We start from the raw sequence: 23,061 nt of genomic DNA, 5'->3' as shown, positions 1-23,061 counted from the left end.
TCTTTGCTACTAATTCATACTTTCTTTTGGGAGTAGTGATTAAAACAGTACCTATTGTCCCCTATTCCCTTTTCTTTCCTGATCAGGAAGTCCCAGAATTTCAGATATACTTAAGTGACCATTTAGTCCAATCAGTGCCTGAATAAAGAAGCCCCACTATAACTTATCTAACAAATGGTCATCCAGCTTTTCCTTAAAAAATCTGTTGTGAGAAAGAATCCATTGTTGCCTAACTTAGCATTTTTAGATTGCTCTAGTTCTTCTTTAATATAAGCCTAAATTTAACTGACATCTTTTAAGCTTTCACTGTTCGTGTTCCTGCTGTACCGCGATTGCCAAGGACAATTCATTTTATAAAAACTGTTGATTTTTATTGATAGCTTTTGTTTTTATAACACCTTCATTTCTCAATATATCCATCTTCCCTGATTTACCCAGTGAGCCATTCCTTGTGACTTTTTTAAAAAAGCATTTCAGTGAAACCAACCACAGCATATTCTGCACTCATAGTCTCCTGTCTCTGTGGAGGGAAGAGAGGTTCATTTCCTAAGTTCTTCCTTGGAGCTAATCTTGCTCATTATACTTTGACCACACATTTTGTGGTGATGTCGTTTTCCATTTTCATTGTGAGCATTTCTCTCGTTCCTGATTATTCTTTCTGTCGCTCTAATCTTCCCTCCCTCAAGCAAAGGTTTTACCAAGTTCATCTTCTGCGTAGTAAATTCTAGTGGTTCCCTTTTATCTCTGGGACCAAAAATAAATACCCTTCTAACCTGGCTCCACCCTACCTTGCCAGTCATATTATACCTTTCTGGCCTTCTTGTTCCTTACACACTGTGTTGTCTCCCATGGCCATGCCTTTGAACAGACCATTGGTTTCTGCTCCCTGGAGTACACTCCTTTCTTGCTTCTGTTCTTAGAAGCACTAGTTTTCTCCAAGGTTTAGCTCAGTGCTATCCCCTACTTTGTTGATTACCCCCTCAGGTACTGGTGTTTATTTATTTGTATATGCTTATGTGCTTATTTTTTGTTTCTTTAGATTGGTTCATAAGGGTGAGGACAATTTTAGTTTAAGTCTTTGTATCCTCACTTTCTAGCACATGATAGGTGTTTGGTAAGTGCTTGCTGATTACTTTACTCTGATTCTCTTTCCACTGTAGAAAATTGCTCTCTTTTGAGGCCTATGCTGGTCCTGAGCTGTTATTGCTTTCCCCTCAAAGTTAACTCAAATTTGCATATTTTCTGCACATTTTGGATATGCTTATTTATGTACATATCGCCCCAGATAGAATGGGTGCTTTTTCAGGAAATGGACTGTTTCATGTTTGTCTTTCCTAGCACAGTGCCTGGCACATAGTACATGCTTCATAAATGCACACTGATTATTAGGAGGCTGTTTTAATAATCCAAATGGGTAAGAGCCCAAACAATAGTGGTAGCATTTGTATTCATTATTTCTTCTAGCACAGTAGTAGTCTATTAACATTATGTGTCATGACTTGTTTACAGAAAATGTATTGAATATTTTAGTGTATATGGAACTTTCCTTTGAAGCACAACAATCCCAATTCTTCTTCTGTGTGACCCTTGAGATATTTATGTCCATCATATAGTTGAAGGCAGCTGATGGTCCTAAGTTTGTGCTTCAGAATAACCCCTCCCCAGCTGCTTTGTGAAGCCCTTTACTGTCATAGCTACCCTTCTCTACACTTTCCAGCCCAGGGGTTCTTAACATGTCTGAGATTCATGAATAAAAAAAAATTATAACTAGAGTTTGTATAATTGGTTTCCTTTGTAATTCTGTGTATTTTATGCATTTGAAAGCATTATTCTGAGAAGGGATCTACGAGAAGGTTCTGAGGAGAAACAAAATTTCAACAGACTGCTAAAGTGGTCCATGACCAAAAAAAAAGGTTAAGAACTCTTGCTCTAGCTTATTAGTCCCTTTTCTAGAATGTGCTTCTAGAACTAAATACAGGAACAGATTTTGTCTGACTAGAACATGCAAGCCATATGACCAGGGATGTTCTAGAGCTAGTTTGAACCTAGCCAGTTAATACAGTTTTCAGTATGAGACATTTACACCTTGGAAATGGGCAAATGCTACAAATTGGGGCTTGGTTTATGTTTTGTTAATTAATTTAGACTTAAGAAAATGATGGAAGGAATGTTAATGCAGAATAAACTTAAAGTGTATCACTGGCATGTTTTCAAAAAAACAAGTGAAGAGCCAATTGCTAAACATTTACCAGTGCACCCCTGCTTATGACCCTCCTAATTGTTGAATTATATGTTAATGTGAATAAAATTTGATGTGAATAAAAGTGAACTATTGGGCTGCCACAACACCCTTTTGCCTCATACTGAGCTTGCATTATAATAAAACCACTAGATTTTTTTCAGACAACCCTGAGACATGCACTCTATATTTCACCTGTGAAATTAATTAGGAAAACCTCAAGTATAATATTTAAAGTTTATTTATTTATTTATTTTTTTTCTTTGCTCTCCTCTCTTTTTTTTTTTTTTTTTATTTAGCTTTTAACATTCATTTTCACAAAATTTTGGGTTACAAATTTTTCCCCTTTTCTCCCCTCCCCCCCCAAACGCCAAGCATTCTAATTGCCCCTATGACCAATCTGCTCTCTCTTCTATCATCCCTCTCTGCCCTTGTCTCTGTCTTCTCTTTTGTCCTGTAGGGCCAGATAGCTTTCTATACCCCTTTACCTGTATTTCTTATTTCCTAGTGGTAAGAACATTACAGTTGATCCTAACACTTTGAGTTCCAACTTCTTTAGCTCCCTCCCTCTCCACCCCTTCCCTTTGGAAGGCAAGCAATTCAATATAGGCCAAATCTGTGTAGTTTTGCAAATGACTTCCATAATAGTTGTGTTGTATAGGACTAACTATATTTCCCTCCATCCTATCCTGTCCCCCATTACTTCTATTCTCTTTTGATCCTATCCCTCCCCATGAGTGTTGACCTCAAATTGCACTCTCCTCCCCATGCCCTCCCTTCTATCATCCCCCCCCACTCTGCTTATCCCCTTATCCTCCACTTTCCTGTATTGTAAGATAGGTTTTCATACCAAAATGAGTAGGCATTTTATTCTTTCCTTTAGTGGAATGTGATGAGAGTAGACTTCATGTTTTTCTCTCACCTCCCCTCTTTATCCCTCCACTAATGAGTCTTTTGCTTGCCTCTTTTATGAGAGATAATTTGCCCCATTCAATTCTCCCTTTCTCCTCCCAATATCTTTCTCTCTCACTGCTTGATTTCATTTTTTTTTTAAGATATGATCCCATCCTCTTCAATTCACTCTGTGCACTCTGTCTCTATGTGTGTGTGCGTGTGTGCATGTGTGTGTGTGTAATCCCACCCAGTACCCAGATACTGAAATGTTTCAAGAGTTACAAATATTGTCTTTCCATGTAGGAATGTAAACAGTTCAACTTTAGTAAGTCCCTTATGACTTCTCTTTGCTGTTCACCTTTTCATGGTTCTCTTCATTCTTGTGTTTGGAAGTCAAATTTTCTTTTCAGCTCTGGTCTTTTCATCAAGAATGCTTGAAAATCCTCTATTTCATTGAAAGACCAATTTTTCCCCTGAAGTATTATACTCAGTTTTGCTGGGTAGGTGATTCTTGGTTTTAGTCCTAGTTCCTTTGACTTCTGGAATATCCTATTCCATGCCCTTCGATCCCTTAATGTAGAAGCTGCTAGATCTTGTGTTATCCTGATTGTATTTCCACAATACTTGAATTGTTTCTTTCTAGCTGCTTGCAATATTTTCTCTTTCACCTGGGAGTTCTGGAATTTGGCCACAATGTTCCTAGGAGTTTCTCTTTTTGGATCTCTTTCAGGCGGTGTTCTGTGGATTCCTTGAATATTTATTTTGCCCTCTGGTTCTAGAATCTCAGGGCAGTTTTCCTTGATAATTTCATGAAAGATGATGTCTAGGCTCTTTTTCTGATCATGGCTTTCAGGTAGGCCCATAATTTTTAAATTGTCTCTCCTGGCTCTATTTTCCAGGTCAGTTGTTTTTCCAATGAGATATTTCACATTATCTTCCATTTTTTCATTCTTTTGGTTTTGTTTTGTGATTTCTTGGTTTCTCATAAAGTCATTAGCCTCCATCTGTTCCATTCTAATTTTTAAAGAACTATTTTCTTCAGTGAGCTTTTGAAGTTCCTTTTCCATTTGGCTAATTCTGCTTTTGAAAGCATTCTTCTCCTCATTGGCTTTTTGAACCTCTTTTGCCAATTGAGTTAGGCTAGTTTTCAAGGTGTTATTTTCTTCAACATTTTTTTGGGTCTCCTTTAGCAGGGAGCTGATTTGCTGTTCATGCTTTGACTTCATGTCTCTCATTTCTCTTCCCAGCTTTTCCTCCACCTCTCTAACTTGATTTTCAAAATTCTTTTTGAGCTCTTCCATGGCCTGTGCCCATTGAGTGGGCTGGGACACAGAAGCCTTGATTTCTGTGTCTTTGCCTGATGGTAAGCATTGTTCTTCCTCATCAGAAAGGAAGGGAGGAAATGCCTGTTCACCAAGAAAGTAACCTTCTATAGTCTTATTTCTTTTCCCTTTTCTGGGCATTTTCCCAGCCAGTGACTTGACCTCTGAATATTTTCCTCACACCCACCTCACCTCCTGATCCTCCCAGCCAATATTTAAAGTTTAATAGGAATAAGTGTAATCTTGTTAAAACCAGTCTAAATTTTATTTTGTCAAGAACTTTTTGAAATCTTATAATCATCTAACAGTGATAAATCTCTCTTAGCTTTGTTTCATTTTAATATTTGATAAGAGAAACAGTGTAACCAGAAATAGTACTTACTATTTTGCTCTGGTTTTTCTTTGGATTTTATAATTAAGTAAGACCATAATAGAATGCCTAGATGCACTTGGTGAGTTCAGATCACCTGTTTTCAATGAAACATGTCATCCCAAGTTACTGAAAGAGCTGGCAGAAGCGATTGCTAATTCATCCATATTTGAAAGATAGTGGTGAAACTGAGAAGTACCAAAAGACCAAAAAAGAGTAAATGTCCCAATTAAAAAAAACAAAAAAACAAGCCACAACAAAATGGGAAGAGAATGGAGTCTTATGGTTGTAGGTTGGTAAGTCTAACTTTGATTCCAAACAAAATTCTAGAATAAATGATTAAAAAAATTGTTAGTGATCATGATATAACAATGAATGGTGATTTTATGAAAAAGGATAATTTGGGTCCTTTGGCCTAAGAGGACAGGACTAGGAAGGGTAGAATTACAGTGAATCAAATTTACACTTACCATAAAGAAAGCCTTTCTAATAGAGCTATCCAAAAATGGAATGGACAGTTTCAAGAAGTAATGATTTTTTCCTCAAAGTCAGCTGTTGGAGACCGGACAACCTACTTGTCAGGCAGCGATTTTTTGGAGACACTCTTGTTCACATTATGGGTTATACCTTTGAGGTCTCTCAACACTGTGAGTGTGTGAATCTTTCACTCATTTACAATTTTGCATGGGCAGATACATTCTTGACTTCCATAAATCTCTCAGAAACAAATTTTGGAACTCAGCCTATTCATATGTTGTTGACTAGTTGTAATGTAAACTTATAGTAAGTAGAACTCATTAAAAAACAAGCAAAAAAACTTTATCGAAACTAATGCCATGCACCATATTAAATACTAACCATTTAACCAATATATGTTGAATATGTGCTTGGCATTCTGGTAGGCAGAATTCCCTAACAGATAAAGATATTGTATAAGGCATGTTCCTTCCTTGAAAAAACTTGAAGACACAATTAACATATGAGATTGGTCATAATTCATCTGAGTACTTTTTCTGTTATTTGAGATCATACCCTAGCCACAAGTTCTCATCCTTTCCAAATCTTGTCTGGCCCCTCATGTAAATCTTCCTCAGGTCATTCTCCTGGGGGCCTTCTTTTGGATCTCTTGCTATTATATGAATATAAAAGCCTTGTTAGATTTACATATTATAAACATTACTGTTCCAGTTTTATTTCTCTCCATTGTCTTGGCAATAATACAGTCTACAATAATATTAGAGACGAGATTCAGATAAGTTCAGTCCTTTGCACAGTATGTCCTGCTGACTAATAATGTCTGAAATTTCTTTTATACACCTTTGATCTTTACCTCTCTCTCAGATATTTGAAGATTTAGTTCCTTAGCACCCTCAGCATCATGTCTCCTGTAGTACAGATCTTCTCTATTTATACTTGGTCTAGTCCAGCTACTTTCCCATGAATGGTGAACTGTGATATTGAGAGTTAAAAGTGGTAATTCTGCTGTTATTGCTGGAAGAGTTCTAGAAATATTTACAGTTTTATTTCATCTTGCATCTGTTTTTTCCTCCAGTCTTAAACTTAAATGCCCTTTAGGATACCTTCTCTTGGGAAGTTTTTTGTAAGTTTGTTTTTCCTTCTTGTTTCTTACAGTTTTATGAGGTCATATGGTTTGTATTCTTCCAACATCTTGTTCTGTAGGATTCTATACATTAGATTGTATTCTGAACTAATGTTTCCTTGGCTGCCACTTAGCTCCACTTGGCAAAGAAAGCAAATGTTTGCTGGTTTCTTGGTTTTTTATTTTCCTTATTATGGTAGTTTATTTATACCAGTTGTACTTCTTTAGGAACTAGTGATAGTCTATTGATGTCTTCTTTTGTCTATTTCTAATTTTTCTGCATCTACAGCTTTTAAAAATAGATTTTAGTTTCTTTAATTGTGTGACATATAATCTCATTTTTTGTCAGTTTTTATATGGTATTGATTTTTGTCTTTGTTCTAGAAAGTCAGAGGTATGATCATAAATAGCTGATTTGGAAATGAACACCACATCATTAACTAGTTATTCACTTGCCAGTTAGAAGATAATCAGTTTGCTTATGTGTTGCTTTTGGTGCTTGCCACAACAAACATAGAAGAGATCATTAGTAAATTAATTGTTAAATTGTATTTCTATACACAGGAAGTATTGTAGATTATAGTACACAACGCAGCCATTGAGATTAAGGGGGAGTTAGCAAAAACTGCAGAGACACTAGCGCTGAATCTGATCTTGAAAGTGAAGTAGGATTTAAGTTTGTGAAATGGGGAAGGGAAAACTTTGGAAAAGGGGATAACATGCGTAAAAACAAATTTAAAAAAATTACTAAGCATATACTATGTACAGACTACCATTCAACCCTGGAGCAGATAAAAAGTTTTGATAATTTCTTGTTGCTCTTGAGCAAGATATAAAGTTTAGATAACAAATTGTGCCCTTAGTTGCTGAAGTACTATGCATGAGCAGTTTTCATTCATTATGTAATATGATACTCAAAACTTCATAATGTAGTTAGCATAAATATTATTATTTTCTTCTATGGGGATCAGAAAACTTAAAGCTTAGAGAGATTATAATTTATCCTATACAGGTTCAGATTATAGGGCATCTTGATAGCTAGCTAGAGTAGTTTTAATCCTGTTGAAGTAGGAAATAGAAATTTATTAAAGTTTTTTTTATAGGTTTATAATACTATTATAAAGTACTATAACATGTGAAGTGTAGAATATCCGTTTAGTTGCATGATATACTAGTGAATCTTAAATAAAATGTCCTTTCCACTTGTACATGAATAGAAAGTATTTTCTGCACAATTGTTTTAAAATCCATGCTAAGCAGAAGAGATCCTGAGGAATGGCTTTTTTGAGGAATGAAATTGTTTGGGAAATAAACTCCAGACTCAGTGTTAACCCTATGCTACTGTCAGTACTTGTGGCTTGTCCTTTTCCTTAAAACTATCTAAAATTATTTTTATCCTATTTGATGTCATGTTGACAATCCTTTTGTTTTAACAATGCAGTAAGTAGGCATTTATTTCTTCAATCAATTAGGATTGTTATAGAATTTTGAAAATGAATGCTGTGAAAAGATATTTCATGGTTGACATAACATCATTCTAAATAAGTCTGTTTAGGATTATCTTTTGGGTTCAGTGATAAAGAACACTACTGTTTAAGCCTGAAACCTTTTTTTCCTCTCTTAAAATGACCTCATTTATTTGTACACATTACCCGAATTTTATAGATTTTACTTATTTCTTATCTTACTATTTTTGGCATTATGAGATGCTGCATACATACGTGAAAATTCTTTTTTTAAATAGTTTTCTTTATTTATTTTTAGATTTTGACATTCATTTCCACAAAATTTTGAGTTCCAATTTTTTTCCCCATCTTTCCCCTCCCCCTACCCCATAACAGCTTGCATTCTGATTACCCCTTCCCTCAATGAACCCTCTCTTCTATCATACCCCACCCTTCCCTTATCCCCATCTTCTGTTTTTTCTTGTAGGGCAAGATAAATTTCTGTACCCCATTACCTGTATTTCTTATTTCCCAGTTATATGCAATAACAATTCTCAACATTCGTTTCTAATACTTTGAATTCTTAACTTCTCTCCCTTCCTTCCTCCCCACCCATCTACACTGAGAAGGCAAACAGTTCAGTACAGGCTATATATGTGTCATTTTGCAAAAGACTTCCATAGTAGCCATGTTGGGTAAGATTAACTATATTTCCCTCCATCCTACCCTGTCCCCCCCTTTATTCTCTCACTTGACCTTGTCCCTTCCCAAAAGTGTTTACTTCTAGTTACTCCCTTCTCCCGTTTGCCCTCCCTTGTATCATTCCCCCTCATCCCACTTGTCCCCTTCTCCCCTACTTTCCTGTAGTGGAAGATAGATTTTCATACCAAATTTAGTGAGCATGTTATTCCCTCCTTAAGCCATATGTGAAGTTAGTAAGCTTCACTTTTCCCCTCTCACCTCCTCCCTTTTCTCCTCCACTGAAAAAGATTTTTCTTATCTCTTTTATGAGTGATAGTCTGCCCCATTCCATTTCCCCCTTTCTCCTCCCAATATATTCCTCTCTCACCCCTTAATTTTATTTTATTTTTTTATGGATATCATCTCTTCTGATTCAACTCAACCTGTACTCTGTGTGTGTGTGTGTGTGTGTGTGTGTGTGTGTGTGTTTGTGTGTGTGTCTGTGTGTGTATAATCCCTCCACCTACCCAAATACTGAGAAAAGTCTCAAGAGTTACACATATTATCTTTATAATACATGAACATTCTTATGCACATATATGTGTGCATATATGTAAACCCCACTGTGTAAGAATTTTAATGTGTGAGGGGGCTGGGAATATCCCAGATTTCCAAGATAGCCATTGTCAGCACCTTAGAGATAGGCTGCAGAAACCTCTAGAAGTAGATTGTAGTGACACATTTCTTGTGGCAAATCTAATACTTAAGAGTATGGCTTTCAGTTCTGCAAACACTGAACAGTTTTTAAATTGATAATTTAAATTGTCATGGATTATTTATGAGCCTGGAAATATACCTTCTTAGCCAGTACTGTTATAATATTATCAGAGGTAATTGTGAATAATGTCTCTGTTGTTGTGTTTGATCACTATAGCAGGTCCAATCTTATTTTCCCTACTCATTCATCCTGATCTTATTATGAGACACTTAATGTTTTATAACTTTTCACATAATTCTTTCACACTCACATAGAAATCTGTGTAAGGTCTAGGTTCTAAAATTTTATCTTTAGATTTATGTAGATTATTGTCCATCTCTGGGCTATTTATTTGACTCTAATCAAATATACAACAGTTTTTAATTGTTAAATTTTAAAGATTGAACTAAATGCATGAATAGTCTCACATACTCACAGACTCTGTAGTCTCACAGTTTACAAGATGGAATCTATAAAACATTATTATGTAGATTGACTCTTAAACATCAGTTTGGAAGTAATCGTAAAGATCAGTTAGGAAGTAAAACAGTATTGTAAAATGACTTAGTCAAGGATACAAAGTTTTAAAAAACATATGATTAAAAACTCGTAAGTGAATTGCATTTTGGTATAGTATAGGCCCCTAAAATTTAAATAAGCATTTTAAATATTAAAAAAATTAATGATGATTTTTTTTAAAATCTAATTTTAAATATTAGAGACAGTTACCTATATATTTTATTTTTTTAAGGAACCATTATTTATTTTTATTGGACATATTTACCTTTTTTGAGGAAAAGAGGAAATACATAGAAAATCTTAATATAGAACAAGTTGAAAATGAGTTCAAGTTCTGTGCTAATCATACAGAGTCAACTTCACTGTGGGTCAAAAAGTATCCCCTATGTTGTCCAGTACATCCCTATTACCAATAGCAAATGTATAATCTTTCCCTTTTGACATCAACATAACACAGCCTACTGTAATACAGAATCACATTTAAATAATTATAAAAATGAATATAATATGGAACACAGAGGACTGTTTGTGGCCTTTTTCAGATGTGTGTATTTGGGTGTACTAAAGTTTGTTATGCTTAACACAAGGCTATCAATGAAAGCCATTACTTTCTAGTATGTGTGTATGCATGTATGTATTTATGAATGTGTATATATGTATGTGTGTATATATATGTCTGTGTGTATATATATGTCTGTATGTATATATATCAACACACATTTGGTATGTCTGTGAGAAGAGAAATAAGGAATTAACCTCTGAAGAGGAGTAATGAAGCATCAACATTGTGTTTTAAGAATTTTTTTTACTTATAGGATATAGGAAATAACTCTTCTTTAGTGCCAATATTAATGTTAAAACCTGAGAAAGTCTTTTAACCTTTATTTGCCTTGACTTCCTCAACTCTAAAATATGGATAACAATATAACCTACCTCTCAGAATTGTTGTGGTGATCAAATAAAATATATTGTAAAAAGAAAATTAGTACAGTGTCTGGCCCATTGTAGATGCTATATACATCTTTATTCCCTTCCCTTTCTCCCTTGTATCCTTGGGAGCATCAAGGCTTGATCTCTGACTTGTGGTCTCAGTAAATAATTTCAGAAAAGATCATTTCCCCAGGTTCATCAGATCTTGTGAGCTAGGTAACACCTTAGAGATAGTGGACTTTTGCAATTCAGTATATAGTATTTTAATTGACTTCATATCCCTAGCCTTATATACATACATACATATGTGTGTGTGTATATATATATATATATATATATAATTATTAAAATGACATTGCATTAATCATTAAAATTTTAAATTTCATCATCTGTAAACTTTTGTTTAACTTAAACACTGTAATTGTTTTTTCAAATCTTAAACACTGTAATTGTTTTTTTAAATGGTCTTATATTTTATTTTTAATTTAATTTTATGAAGTCTAAAATGTGAAAATTATAACTTCATTAATAGAAAAGCTTTTTAATGAAACAAACCACCAACATAGACTTGGGTTATATTTGATTACACTGTTGCTATTACATTTAAGACTCCCTATTTGCAAGTATTTCAATGGGAAATACTAACTTTACATGTCATGAATTTAGGAAGAAGAGTTTCCTCCAAGAGATGACTTCAGTGATGCAGACCAGCTTCGAGTTGGCAATGATGGCATCTTTATGCTGGCATTCTTCAGTAAGTTGTTTTTCACTTCCAAACTGCCTTTGCAGAGATGCCATACCTCAATAGCAATTGTAGACTGACTTTAAAAAGCATAGTAGAGAGGAGTAACTGGTTTTTTTTAAATTATATTTAGGAACTTTAAAATACAAAGGTTAATAATGAAAATATTCATTAATATTGATGTATATGTTTACTTTACCTGCTCCACAAAATTTTCAAGAATAAACTTAAAGGAGAGGGTCATTGATATAGATGTAAAAAAAGGAACAAACTTTTGAAAATTATATTCTGTAGCAGATCACATCTTTGTAGTCTTACAGTTGACTGAAAGGTGCAGAAAAGACAAGATACAGCTCATTGATTACCAAAAAAAGCTGATTCCATAAGCCAAAATACAGCTCTTAAGACTCTCTTCCAACAGTGTCTTTAGTGTTTATATCAATTATATAGTGTTTATTATTTACATTATACCGTGTTTATATCAATTACCTTTGACATTTAATGTTTTTTTAATTTTAAATTTTTTTAAATTTAAAACATTGAAATGCTTGCTCAGTGCTAGGCATTGTGCTATAGGGGCTGTAAATCAACAGGCTTCTATTGAGTGCTTGATATGTGACAGGCATGTGCTAAATGTTCAGTGTTTAAAGAAAGGCACAACCTGTTCCTGCCCTCATATTCTAATTAAGGAGACAGCTTGCAAACAACAATATAGATATATGAGATACATACAGAGTAAATTGGAGGTCAGAGGCAGGGCACATTGAGGAGGCTCTTCCTAAAGTTAGGATTTAAGCAGACTCAGACCTTGCCAAGAGGAGGGGTTGCATTCCAGGCTTGCAGGACAGCCAGTAAAAAATGCCCAGAGTTGGGAGATAGTGTCTTTCTGGAGAAAAGCGAGAAGGCTGTATCATGAAGTATGTGGTGGGTATTAGTATAAGAGAATGGAAGGGTAGTGAAGGGGCCTGGCCACAGTCCAGGTGTGAGGTAATGAGGACCTGTACCAGGGTAATGACTGAGTCAGAGGAGAAAAGGCAACTCATATAATAGATCTGCAAAGTAGAAACTTGGCAGCAGATTGGAAATGTAGGTTAAGAGTGAGGAGTGGACAATGACATATACACCTTGTGAGCCTGTATGACTGGGAAGATGGTAATGCCTTTGACAATAAGGGAAGTGCATGACACCAAAAAAAACCAAAAGGAGATCCTTAGCCTCACATAGCTTATTCTGTTATGGGGAAACAATAGTTCCTGCTTTCAAAGGAGCTTACAATATAATGGGGGTAGGGAGAGAAGACAACACATTAAAGGAAGCTTTTTTTAAATTCTGGTGGTGGTCGATTCAAAACCAAGCAGTACAGATTGGAAATGAAGAGTTGGCTGGGCTTCTGAGCTTTCTTTAAATGGGAATATGGCCAGTGGTATCAAATTCAAATGGAAGCAGATCCCTCCAGCTGCATATTGACTTAGAAAATCACAAATTAATTTGTATATGTTGTATTATATTTTTATTTATTTTGTTGAATGTTTCCCAGGTACATTTTAATCTGGTTCCTGCTGCCTTGGGAGTTTTGCTAAGTTTGACATCTCTAACTTTTATGTTGTTTTTAAACTAATGGGTTATAAGTGTTCCAAATCTGAGTGTTGAGTGCCTAACCCCATCTGCTATATCACCAGACACTGGAAGCTGGACACTTCCCCAATTCTACTCTTGAATATTTTCACAATTCTATTTGACTTCTCATTTCACTCTCCATAGTGAGAATAACAAATATTTTTCTGTCAAGTCCTCAGTTATACCTGACTGGCTCTTCCCATTTGTAACAGATGACTATTTTTATAAATAAACTTTATATCACCCCAGTGCTTCCAAATATAGAAGGTACATTCTCACTAAATATTTTAATTGGACATAGATAAGAATCAAATTATCTTAGATTTGAAATGTAAGTGGGGCTAATGCTGTTTAAATAACAGCATTAAATAACAAAATAAGATTTCTTGGGAGAGCTGAGTGATTTCATAGGTATAAGGAATTCTTGAGGTGGAAAGACTATCCACCAATACAGACTGATAATTTTCTGTAAGTTAGAGATTGCTTGAAGGACTGAGCCGCTAATAACTAGTATTTGTCAGAGATAGGAATTGAATTTATGTCCTCTGGAGTTCAAAGCTAGTCCTTTTCACTGTACCGAGCTGCTGATTATGATTTCTTATGTCTATAGAAATTCCACTTTGGTCTTTGACTTAGAATGCTGAAATCATTGGACATAGAAATTCCACCTTTCCATTTTAAAATTCATCATATACATGACTATTGCATTAACTTTATTGAATTCTCCAAGAGGTGAAAAAAATTAGGGTTTCATATTTGCTGAGCACCTAGCTTAGTGTATTCATGATTTAATTCATCTTGTTACTTTTCTCCCTGTCCTCCAACTCTGAGAACCAGTAACGCTCTTCTTCTTGCTATTTCTTGATCAAGACTCTCTGTCTCCCAACTCTGAGCATTTTTATTGGCCTTGTGCCTGGAATTCTCTCCCTCTTCATCTCTGCCTCCTGATTTTCCTGGAGTACTTAAAGTTTCAAACAAAATTCTACCTACTACAGAAAGCCTTTCCCAGTTCCTCTTAATTCCATGCCTTTCTTCTTTTGATTATTTCTAATTTATTAAATATATTTATACATAAATATATGTATATACACACATGTATGCACTTTTTGCTAAGTTCATTATAAATTTATTTCTAAGTTGTTGTATGACATGAATTTGTAAGCTTTAAATCTTAGAATCCTTTATAGAATTTCAGTGTTGTACAAATGTACATGAGTCGATTTTTTACTTCTTATTTAAAGGATGTTATTGTAAATGGCTACAACCTGTTGCTTTGGATTGGTGATATTATGTTGAATATTAAGGGATTTTGTGTTTCAGGACTAACACATTCTGTCCTACAGCACAAATTACTTTTCTAAATAGCCTATTTTCTTAAGAACAGCTTGAACACCTATTTATTATTGTTTTTCCATAGTTAACTTACTTTGGATGATAGGCAGTATAATAATTTAAATGTTATTTGCTAGGGATAAAGTAAATTGTTATTTGATGACAGCATCTCTAACCTTTAGTAGTAAATTCTAGTTCCCATTAGTCTTCTCATTTCAACATTTACTTGGAACAAGTTAATCCTTGTATTCTTTCTAATCTTCCTTTTTTTTTTTTTTAACTTATGCTCATCATTAAATAATGTTTCAGTAACCTTTAAGTAAAAGGCAATCTGATCATTATGTCAGTTTTACTAATTAAATCAGGTTATTAATAGCTGTATGAAACCTTACTGGCTTGAAACTTTCACTAAACATATCACAGATAGAAATCCTATCAACATTGACCATTAAGTATATAGACCCTCAATTCCTACTATTTTTCTGTCTGATTTATGTTACCCAGCGACTTGAGTTTATCTCAGGTTTTCATTTAGCCATAGGCCTATTTGTGATCATTAGCTACCATCTAGTGGCTAATGTTTAAATTGCAATTTGAGCCATGCCTTCCAGGCCATCTAGTGGTCATTTCTGCATTTGACATTTCTTCATAGGTGTTAGGTACCAAAAGACGATCCATAAAACATGTTATATTTAATATAGTCCAAAGAACGTGTATCTTAAATTTTTGCTATTATACTTTCCAAAAAAGTTAATATTAAAAGGAAAAGCAGTCATTTTGATAATTAATAGTCACATGGTCAGTGATCATATCTTATTTCTTACTTTAATAAGCATTTAACAAGTTAAATTGCTTACCTTCCTTATTTTTCTTTATAAACTGTCATCTCTTATACTGCAAATAACTACAAAAGGAAAATAACACCAGCTGAGTGTGTGAATTTCAAAGTTTAGTAGCATAGATATGGAAAGGTTGTGTGTTGATATTCAGTAAACTTTTGTTAAGCATTTTCTATGTGCTAAGCTCGAGGAGTACAAAGAGAGGGAAAAGATAGTCTCTATTCTCAAGGAGATCACAATCTAATGGGGAGAAAATATAGATAAATTGTATGTAGGATAAAGTGGATATAATCAACCAAGGTGAAGAAACTAGAATTAAGAGGGATTGGGAGAAGCTTCCTTCAGAAAATAGGATTTTAATTTATATCTGAAGGAAGCCACGATGTAGTGATGAAGAAGGAGAGCATTCTATATGCGATGGACAGCCACTGAAAATGCCTGGAATAGTGAGATGGAATTTTCTTGTTTGAAGAACACCAAGGAGGCTAGTGTCACTGGATCCAAAAGTACATGGGGGCAGAAGGGATATCAGGTATAAAAAGATTGGAAAAGTAGGGAGGGGCCAGATTGTGAAGGGCTTTGAATACCAGAGGATTTCATATTTGGGCCTGGAAGTGATAGGGACTCACTGGAGTTTATTGAATATTGGGGTGACCTGGTAAGATTTTATTTAGTAAGATCATGTTGACAGCTGAGTGGAGTTTGGATTGGAGTAGGGAGAGGCTGGAAGCAAGGAGACTAACTAAAAGGCTTATGCAGTAAATTCTGATAAAGTGATAAAGGCCCATACCGAAGTGGTGGCAATGTTGAAGGAGAGAAAAGAGCAAATGTGAGAGGTATTAGGAAAGGAAAATTGATATGCCTTGGCAAGAGATTGGATAGGGGTGGTGAGAGGGTGAGGAGTTGAGAATGACACTTAGGTTGTGAGCATGGGCCTGGGGATAGGATGTTGGTACCCTTGATAGTAATAGAGAAGTTTGAAAGGAGAGGTTTAGGGAGAAAGACAATGCCTTCAGCTTTGAACATGCTGGATTTACTTGTAGAATCTAATCTGAGATGTCTGAAAGGCAGTTAGAAATGTGAGACTGGAGGTCAGCAGAGAGATGAGGGTTGGATAGGTAGTTTGGAGAATCATCAATGCAAAGAAGATTATTAAATCCATGAGAGCTGATGAAATCACCAAATATAGCAGTGTACAGGGAGAAGAGAAAAAAATTCAGTTGAGAGTCCTGTGGGCTACCCAGCATGAGATAGCATGACTTGTATGAAGATCCAGCAGAGGAGACTTAGGAGAGGTCAGACAGGTAGGAAGAGAACCAGGGGACTGTAGTGTTTGGAAAACCTAAAAAGGAGAGTTATCAAGAAGAAAGTGATTGACCCTGTCAAAGATTAAGAGAAGAAAAGGAGGAAGATCTTGAGAAAAGGTTTTTGGGTTCTTAAGAGATTGTTAGTAGCAATCCTGATCTCAGACAAGGAAAAAGTAAAAATGGATCTAATTAAGAGAGATAAGGAAGGAAATTACATCTTACTAAAAGATACCATAGACAATGAAGCAGTATCAGTATGAAACATGTATATGCCAAACAATATAACATAAAAATCCCCCCCTTTTTTAAAATGACAAACTATTGATTTTTTTTTAAAAATAATTTCTTTTTCAGTTCTCACAAGAATTTGAATTCAAAATTTTCTCCTCATCTCTCCCCACCGCCCTACCCCAGGACAGCATGCATCCCATTCACCCCTTCCTCTAGTCTGTCCTTCCTTCTATTACCCACCCTTCTTCCATCTCCCTTCCCCTCTATTTTCTTGTAGGGCAAAATAGATTTCTATACTCCATTGCCTGTATATCTTAATTTCCAGTTGTATGCTAAAACACTTTTTAACTTTCATTCTAAAAGCTTTGAGTTCCATATTCTCTCCCTCCCTCCCCCCCCACCCTCATTGAGAAAACAAGCAATTCCATATAGGTCATACATGTGTAACAATGCCAAGCATTTCCATAATAGTTAAGTTGCAAAAGAATAACCACATTTCCCTCTGCCCTATCCTGCCCTCCGTTTATTCCATTCTCTCCCTTGACCTGTCCTCTCACAATAGTATTTGCTTCTGATTATCCCTTTCCCTAATTTGCTATCTTTTCTATTATCTTCCTTTTCCTGTCCCCTTCCCCCTTGCCTTCCTGCAGGGTAAAGTAGGTTTCCATATCCAATTGAGTGTGTGTTGTTCCTTCCTTAAGCCAAAACTATGTGGTACTTTCTAAGAAATATCCTTAAGCCAAAACTATATGGTACTTTCTAAGAAGTAGAGAGTGGTGGATCAGTAGAATAGGTATATAAGATAGAATAGTAATCTCATCTTTGATAAACCCAAAGACCCCAGCCTTTGGGATAAGAACTCACTATTTGACAAAAACTGCTGGGAAAATTGGAAAGCAATAGGACACAAACTAGATATAGATCTTCATCTCACACTGGATGCGAAGATAAAATCAAAATGAGTTCACGATTTAGACATCAAGAAACACCATAAGGAAATTTGAAGAGCAAGGAATTGTCTACTTGTCAGATTTATGGGGAAGGGAAAAATTCCTGACCAATCAAGAAATAAGGAGTATTACGAAATGTAAAATAGATAATTTTGATTATGTTAAAATAGAAAGCTTTTGTACAAACAAAACCAATCCAGTCAAGGTTAGAAGGAAGATATTAAGCTGGGAAAAAAATCTTTATAGTAAGTGTTTCTGATAAAGGCCTCATTTCTCAAATATATAGGGAATTGGGTCAAATGTGTAAGAGTACAATGCATTCCTTAGTAGATAAATGGTCAAAGAATATGAATAGTCAGTTTTCAGATGAAGGAGTCAAAGCTATCTGTAGATATGCGAAAAAAATACCCTAAATCACTATTGATTAGAGAAACAAAAATTAAAACCTCACACCTATCAGACTGGCTAATATGACAAAAAAAGAAAATGATAAATGTTGGAGAGGATATGGATAATTGGGACACTAATGCACTTTTGGTGGAGTTGTGAATTGATCCAGCTATTTTGGAGAACAATTTGGAACTATGCCCAAAGGACCACCAAACCCTGCATACCCTTTGATCCAGCAATACCACTACTAGGTCTGTATTCCACGGAGAACATAAAAAAGGAAAAAGGACCTACATGTGCAAAAATATTTATAATAGCTCTTTTTATGGTGGCAAATAATTAGACATTGAGAGAGTATCCATCAGTTGGGGAATGGCTGAACAAGCTGTGGTATATGAATGTAATGGAATACTATTGTGCAATAGAAAATGATGAAAAATCAGATTAACAGAACTAGAAAAAACATTGTACACAGTATCAGCAACATTGTGCGATGACCAACTGTGAATGACTCAGCTCTTCTCAGCAACGTAATGATCCAAGACAAATATAAAGAACTCACAAAAGAAAATGTTATCGATATTCAGATAAAGAACTGGTGAAAGTTACTGTAGATAGTTAAATTGAGTTGGAGGTTTTGAAAATATTGAATAATTACTTTAAATAAAATATTTCATTTGGTGGCCAGAGCACCTTCTGATTCCTAAATCTGATGGTCTTTTTTTCCATTCTCATACTTCTCATTCCTTCTGCAGCTTTTGACAATATTAAACACTTTCTCCTCCTAGATACTTCCTTTCTTTGCTTTCTGTGATACTGACTCTCTTCTTCCTCCTTGTTTGACTACTCCTTGGCTGGTTCAATTTCTTCCTTCTCCCCATAAGGATGGACATCTTATCTCCAAGAAGGTGTTCTATACACTTTCCCCTTTGGTGATCTCACCTGCTGTTATACCCCAAGGCATGTTGATCTTGGTGGTCTCATTCTAAAGGAGGAGTGACATTCAAAGAAGCAACAGCCTCACTTTTTTTTGTTATTGTTGTTTTGTTTTTTTTAGAAGCAACAGGGAGCAGTTGATAGTAATGGAGTAGTAGCAGAGCAGTAGAATTTTTAAGCCATAACAGAAGCAGATGCTCTGTGAATTACCAGTGGGATAGCAATAACATCATTACTGTGTCTTGTTAGCTTGTTGCTAGCAAAGCAAATGAAAACACCTAAATCAGAACAAAACAAGTCAAATCCTGAAGTTTCCAAGAGAAACTCTGAATAGCAGTATGAAACAAAATTAGGATTACTGAAAGATCTCCTAAATTGAACCTCGTCTGTATAAAACAAGAACTTCAGGTCTTGTACACCTTGACAAAGTTCTAGAACATTTTATTGAAGGAATGGTCTGTGAGCATTTAGAAAAGGATGTACCAGTCTTTAAAAACTTTAATTTGGTTTTATTATGGACAGATTGGACTAGAGTGACTAACCTATTTCCTTTATTGCTAGATCAGATGAATACTCTTATTTTTTATACTTAGATTTCAGTAAAGCATTTGACAGTCTCTTGGGCTCTGCTTTTGGATAAGGTGGAATAATATGTCCTGGAGCAGTAGTGTCAGACTCAAATAGAATTTGACTTAGCCTCACGTCAACACATTGTATTGCATTTTAATTTATTTCTTTAAACATTTCCATACTCTGGTTCAGACCATACTAGGAAGTTTTGCAGGCCACTTGTGACCAGCATCTATATACCACATGAAAACCACACTTCCCCTCAGTATTTGCTCTGCTGCTGGGAAAATCCTCTTTTCTTCTCTACTTAATTTTTTTTTAAATTTTAATTAATTTATTTCTTTACACATAACTGACAGTAATGTTATAGTACATAAGTTATTTACAACTGTTCAGTAATGTGTTGCAAAATAATCTAGAAGGTAGCAAAAGTACATTGTTAATGTATATAAAAACTGTACAGTATTTATGGGATACATTTTTATATGAGTATTGGTTCTGTAGTATTTTCAAGTTATATTCTCAGAAAGGATTAAAGGAAAAAATATATAAACCACATGAGTTTGACTCCATTAAAAACACAATTGGCAGAGTCCTAGCTCTGGGTTGCCCCCAACTTTTGGAGGAGTTGGATGGTGCTGCTGGGGCCCTTGCTTAACACAAACCATCCCCAGCCCTGCTGTCTAAAAGATGAGGACCATTGGCTGCCCTGTGATTTTAGCTGGAAAGCGTCCTTAAACTTGGAAGTCTATTGCTTCACCCCATTTTACTTTTGTACGTGAAAGGTGGATTGGGTGCCTTTTGCTTTATTTTTTTCTGTTAGATCCAGATGGAATGAGAAACTTAAAAAATGAATTCTCTTTTGCAACTTCTCTGAAATGAATTCTGCAGCTGAATGGAAAACACAGATCTGAAAATTGCCCATTTCCACAAAGATGGAAACCGCCATGACTCCTGGCCCCTGCTCAGGAGCTCTGGCTCCCCAGATGGTGACAGGGAAGCCTCAAGCCCGTCCATGCCCTCTGTGGCATTGCTGTCTAGTCAGACTCGTGTAGTTTGCAAGCTTTTCACCCTCCACAGAAGCACCTGGTTCATACAAGAGGAGCATTTCCCACTTCTGTGGCTGGGTGCCTGCCATCAGTCCAGAAGTGACGGATACATTGTGAAGAAAGTGCAGCTGTTCTCTCACTCCCTCTCCCCCACCCCCCCTGAGAGATGCTTCTTCCTTCCACCCAGGGATTCATCAACAAGCATTCAGGATGAACAGGAGCTGAGCCATTCATCCAAGAGGGCTCCTGCATTTGCCAGTTTCCTGTGAGACTGTCTTGGGATCTGGTCTTGTCATGCTGGCAAGAGCACAAAGTAATTGTTGACATTGACCATTGGCACATAGAAGGATGGCACCTCATTCACACAGAGAGTTTTGTGTCCTGCAGGGTCCAGCTCCTGGACCTTCAGCTGCCACTCCATCCTTTGCACTGCATTGAGAGCTACTTCTTCATGTTGCTGTCATATCAACAGACATGTCTTCATCCGGTCGTATTTATTATCTACATCCTGTAATCAGGAAATGAACTGTTGAGCACTGAAACGATCTCTCACTGCCTTATTTTCATCCCCCTGACTTTCCAGGGGCATGTTGTAGACTTTGGAGTCCAGCAGCATTGTACAGGCACTGAATGGCATAGCCTGGTTAGCTATCATCCATGCTGCTCCACGGTCTTCTGTACTTTAACTGAGTCTTTACAGATTCTTCCAGCTAATCCTTACCTTAAAAGGATTTTTAGAAGATGTTAGTTCTCAATGTGAATATAGCTCTTGTTAAGCCAGAGAACTGCAAAACTCATCAAACAAGTTGCAGGGTCTTGTACTGTCTAATGAGAGTGGAGCTCACAGCTCATACCAAAGCTGCTGCAGATTCTCCTGTTTTTCCTTCCCAAGCCAAAGGTGGCAGTAGAGAGAAATAGTGGCTGAAAGGTGATGACTGTGACTAGAGCTCTTGTGCAATGAAGTCATTCTCCTCCCCCGTCGCCTCCAACAACAAGGAATCACTTAGCTTGAAATCTTCTGTCAGCTGACCACTTATTCAGACAGAGAGACTTTTCTTCATTCACACATATTATCAATGTACATTAATATGAAAAGAAAGTTCTTTTTCTATTTGTATTACACATTACAATGTTCATCTGTAAGAGTGGCAACACTCCAGACTGCCAGAGGTCAGAAAACCACTTATTAATAAAACTCAGATCACAGTGTACTTTTCAAGTGAAGGACTCCAGGCAGAGGAATAAATTATTTTGACAATTAAGAAGTTTGGAGGGCGGAGCCAAGATGGCAGAGTGAGAGCAACGATTCACCCAAGCTCTTAGACAAACTCTGTCAGATACCTCTAAAAAGAGAATCAGACCAAATTTTGGAGGTGGAGAATGCAACAGGAGAAAGACTGTGGCAGTTTCACAGCCCAGGACAGACTGGAAGATTTATGGGAAGAAGCTGTTCCATGAGGGTGGAGGAGCATACAGTGCACAGTACAGTCTCCCTACCTCAGCATAGCTGAACAGGGAAGCCCAGGGCAGTTTGAGGAAGTGGCAGCACAGCAGGATAGCAGCTCAGGGGAGAGTCAAACAGAGCTGAGCAAGTGTGAGCTGCAGAAGGAGGCCCAGGTATCTGCAGTAGCTGTGTCCGAGACTTTCAGCCTGCAGATTAAATGTCTGTAAGTCACCTATTTGAACTTCCAGGAGCCAAAATGGCAGAGTGATTGGTAAATGCTCTCTCCCGCTCCCCTTGTTGACCTTGAAAGAACCATAAAATGTTTCCCCAGAAAAATCCTGGATCAGTGGGATCAGCAGAAGGGGCAAACAGTCTCGTAGCATGTGAGGCTAGGAAAATAGCAAAGGAATATTCCCCTTACTATAGCTGAGGAACAGAGTTGTCCCAGACAGCTGGAGCTCCAGGGGGTGGAGCCTTGCACAAGGACCTAGGTGTGTCTCAGTGCTCCGAGGGAAAGGGGAAGACACTACAGCAGATGGGATCACCAAGCACTGAGCTTGCCTTTGCTCTAACTCAGCTGAGGAGATCTCCCACAATCAGACCAGCCCTCCCCCACACTTAACAAGCTAGCTCCAGGGGTAATCTGGGGAAACACAAACAGAATTCACTTGCCTTTGCCATATCAGTCAGCTCAGCACCAGGTTCTTCAGCATCTCCTGAAAGAACCAGAGACCACAACACACAAAGCCTCACCATCATGAGTAAGAATCAAAGGAGGAAGGAAAAGACCATAGAATCTTTCTATGGGGACAAGAACCAAAACACAAATACTAAAGAGGTCAGTATTGAGACTGTACTCCCATCTGAAACTTCAGAAGGGACTGTGAACTGCTTGCA

At 36.4% G+C, this 23,061-nt stretch overlaps 1 protein-coding gene across 2 annotated transcripts in view; it reads left to right on the top strand.

Moving 5' to 3' along the window:
* NDFIP2 (Nedd4 family interacting protein 2) overlaps positions 1-23,061 on the top strand; it is a 109,913-nt gene that overhangs the window by 66,915 nt on the left and 19,937 nt on the right. For both annotated transcript variants that reach the window (XM_072622146.1, XM_072622145.1), the window contains one exon: positions 11,424-11,511. In XM_072622146.1, coding sequence (XP_072478247.1) covers positions 11,424-11,511 — 88 coding nt within the window. The remainder of the gene's footprint in view (positions 1-11,423; positions 11,512-23,061) is intronic.

Source organism: Notamacropus eugenii, chromosome 6 (genome assembly GCF_028372415.1).
Source record: "Notamacropus eugenii isolate mMacEug1 chromosome 6, mMacEug1.pri_v2, whole genome shotgun sequence".
NCBI lineage: Eukaryota > Metazoa > Chordata > Mammalia > Diprotodontia > Macropodidae > Notamacropus > Notamacropus eugenii.
The sequence above is the reverse complement of the archived record's forward strand: the minus strand, read 5'-3'. Positions and strand labels throughout refer to the sequence as shown.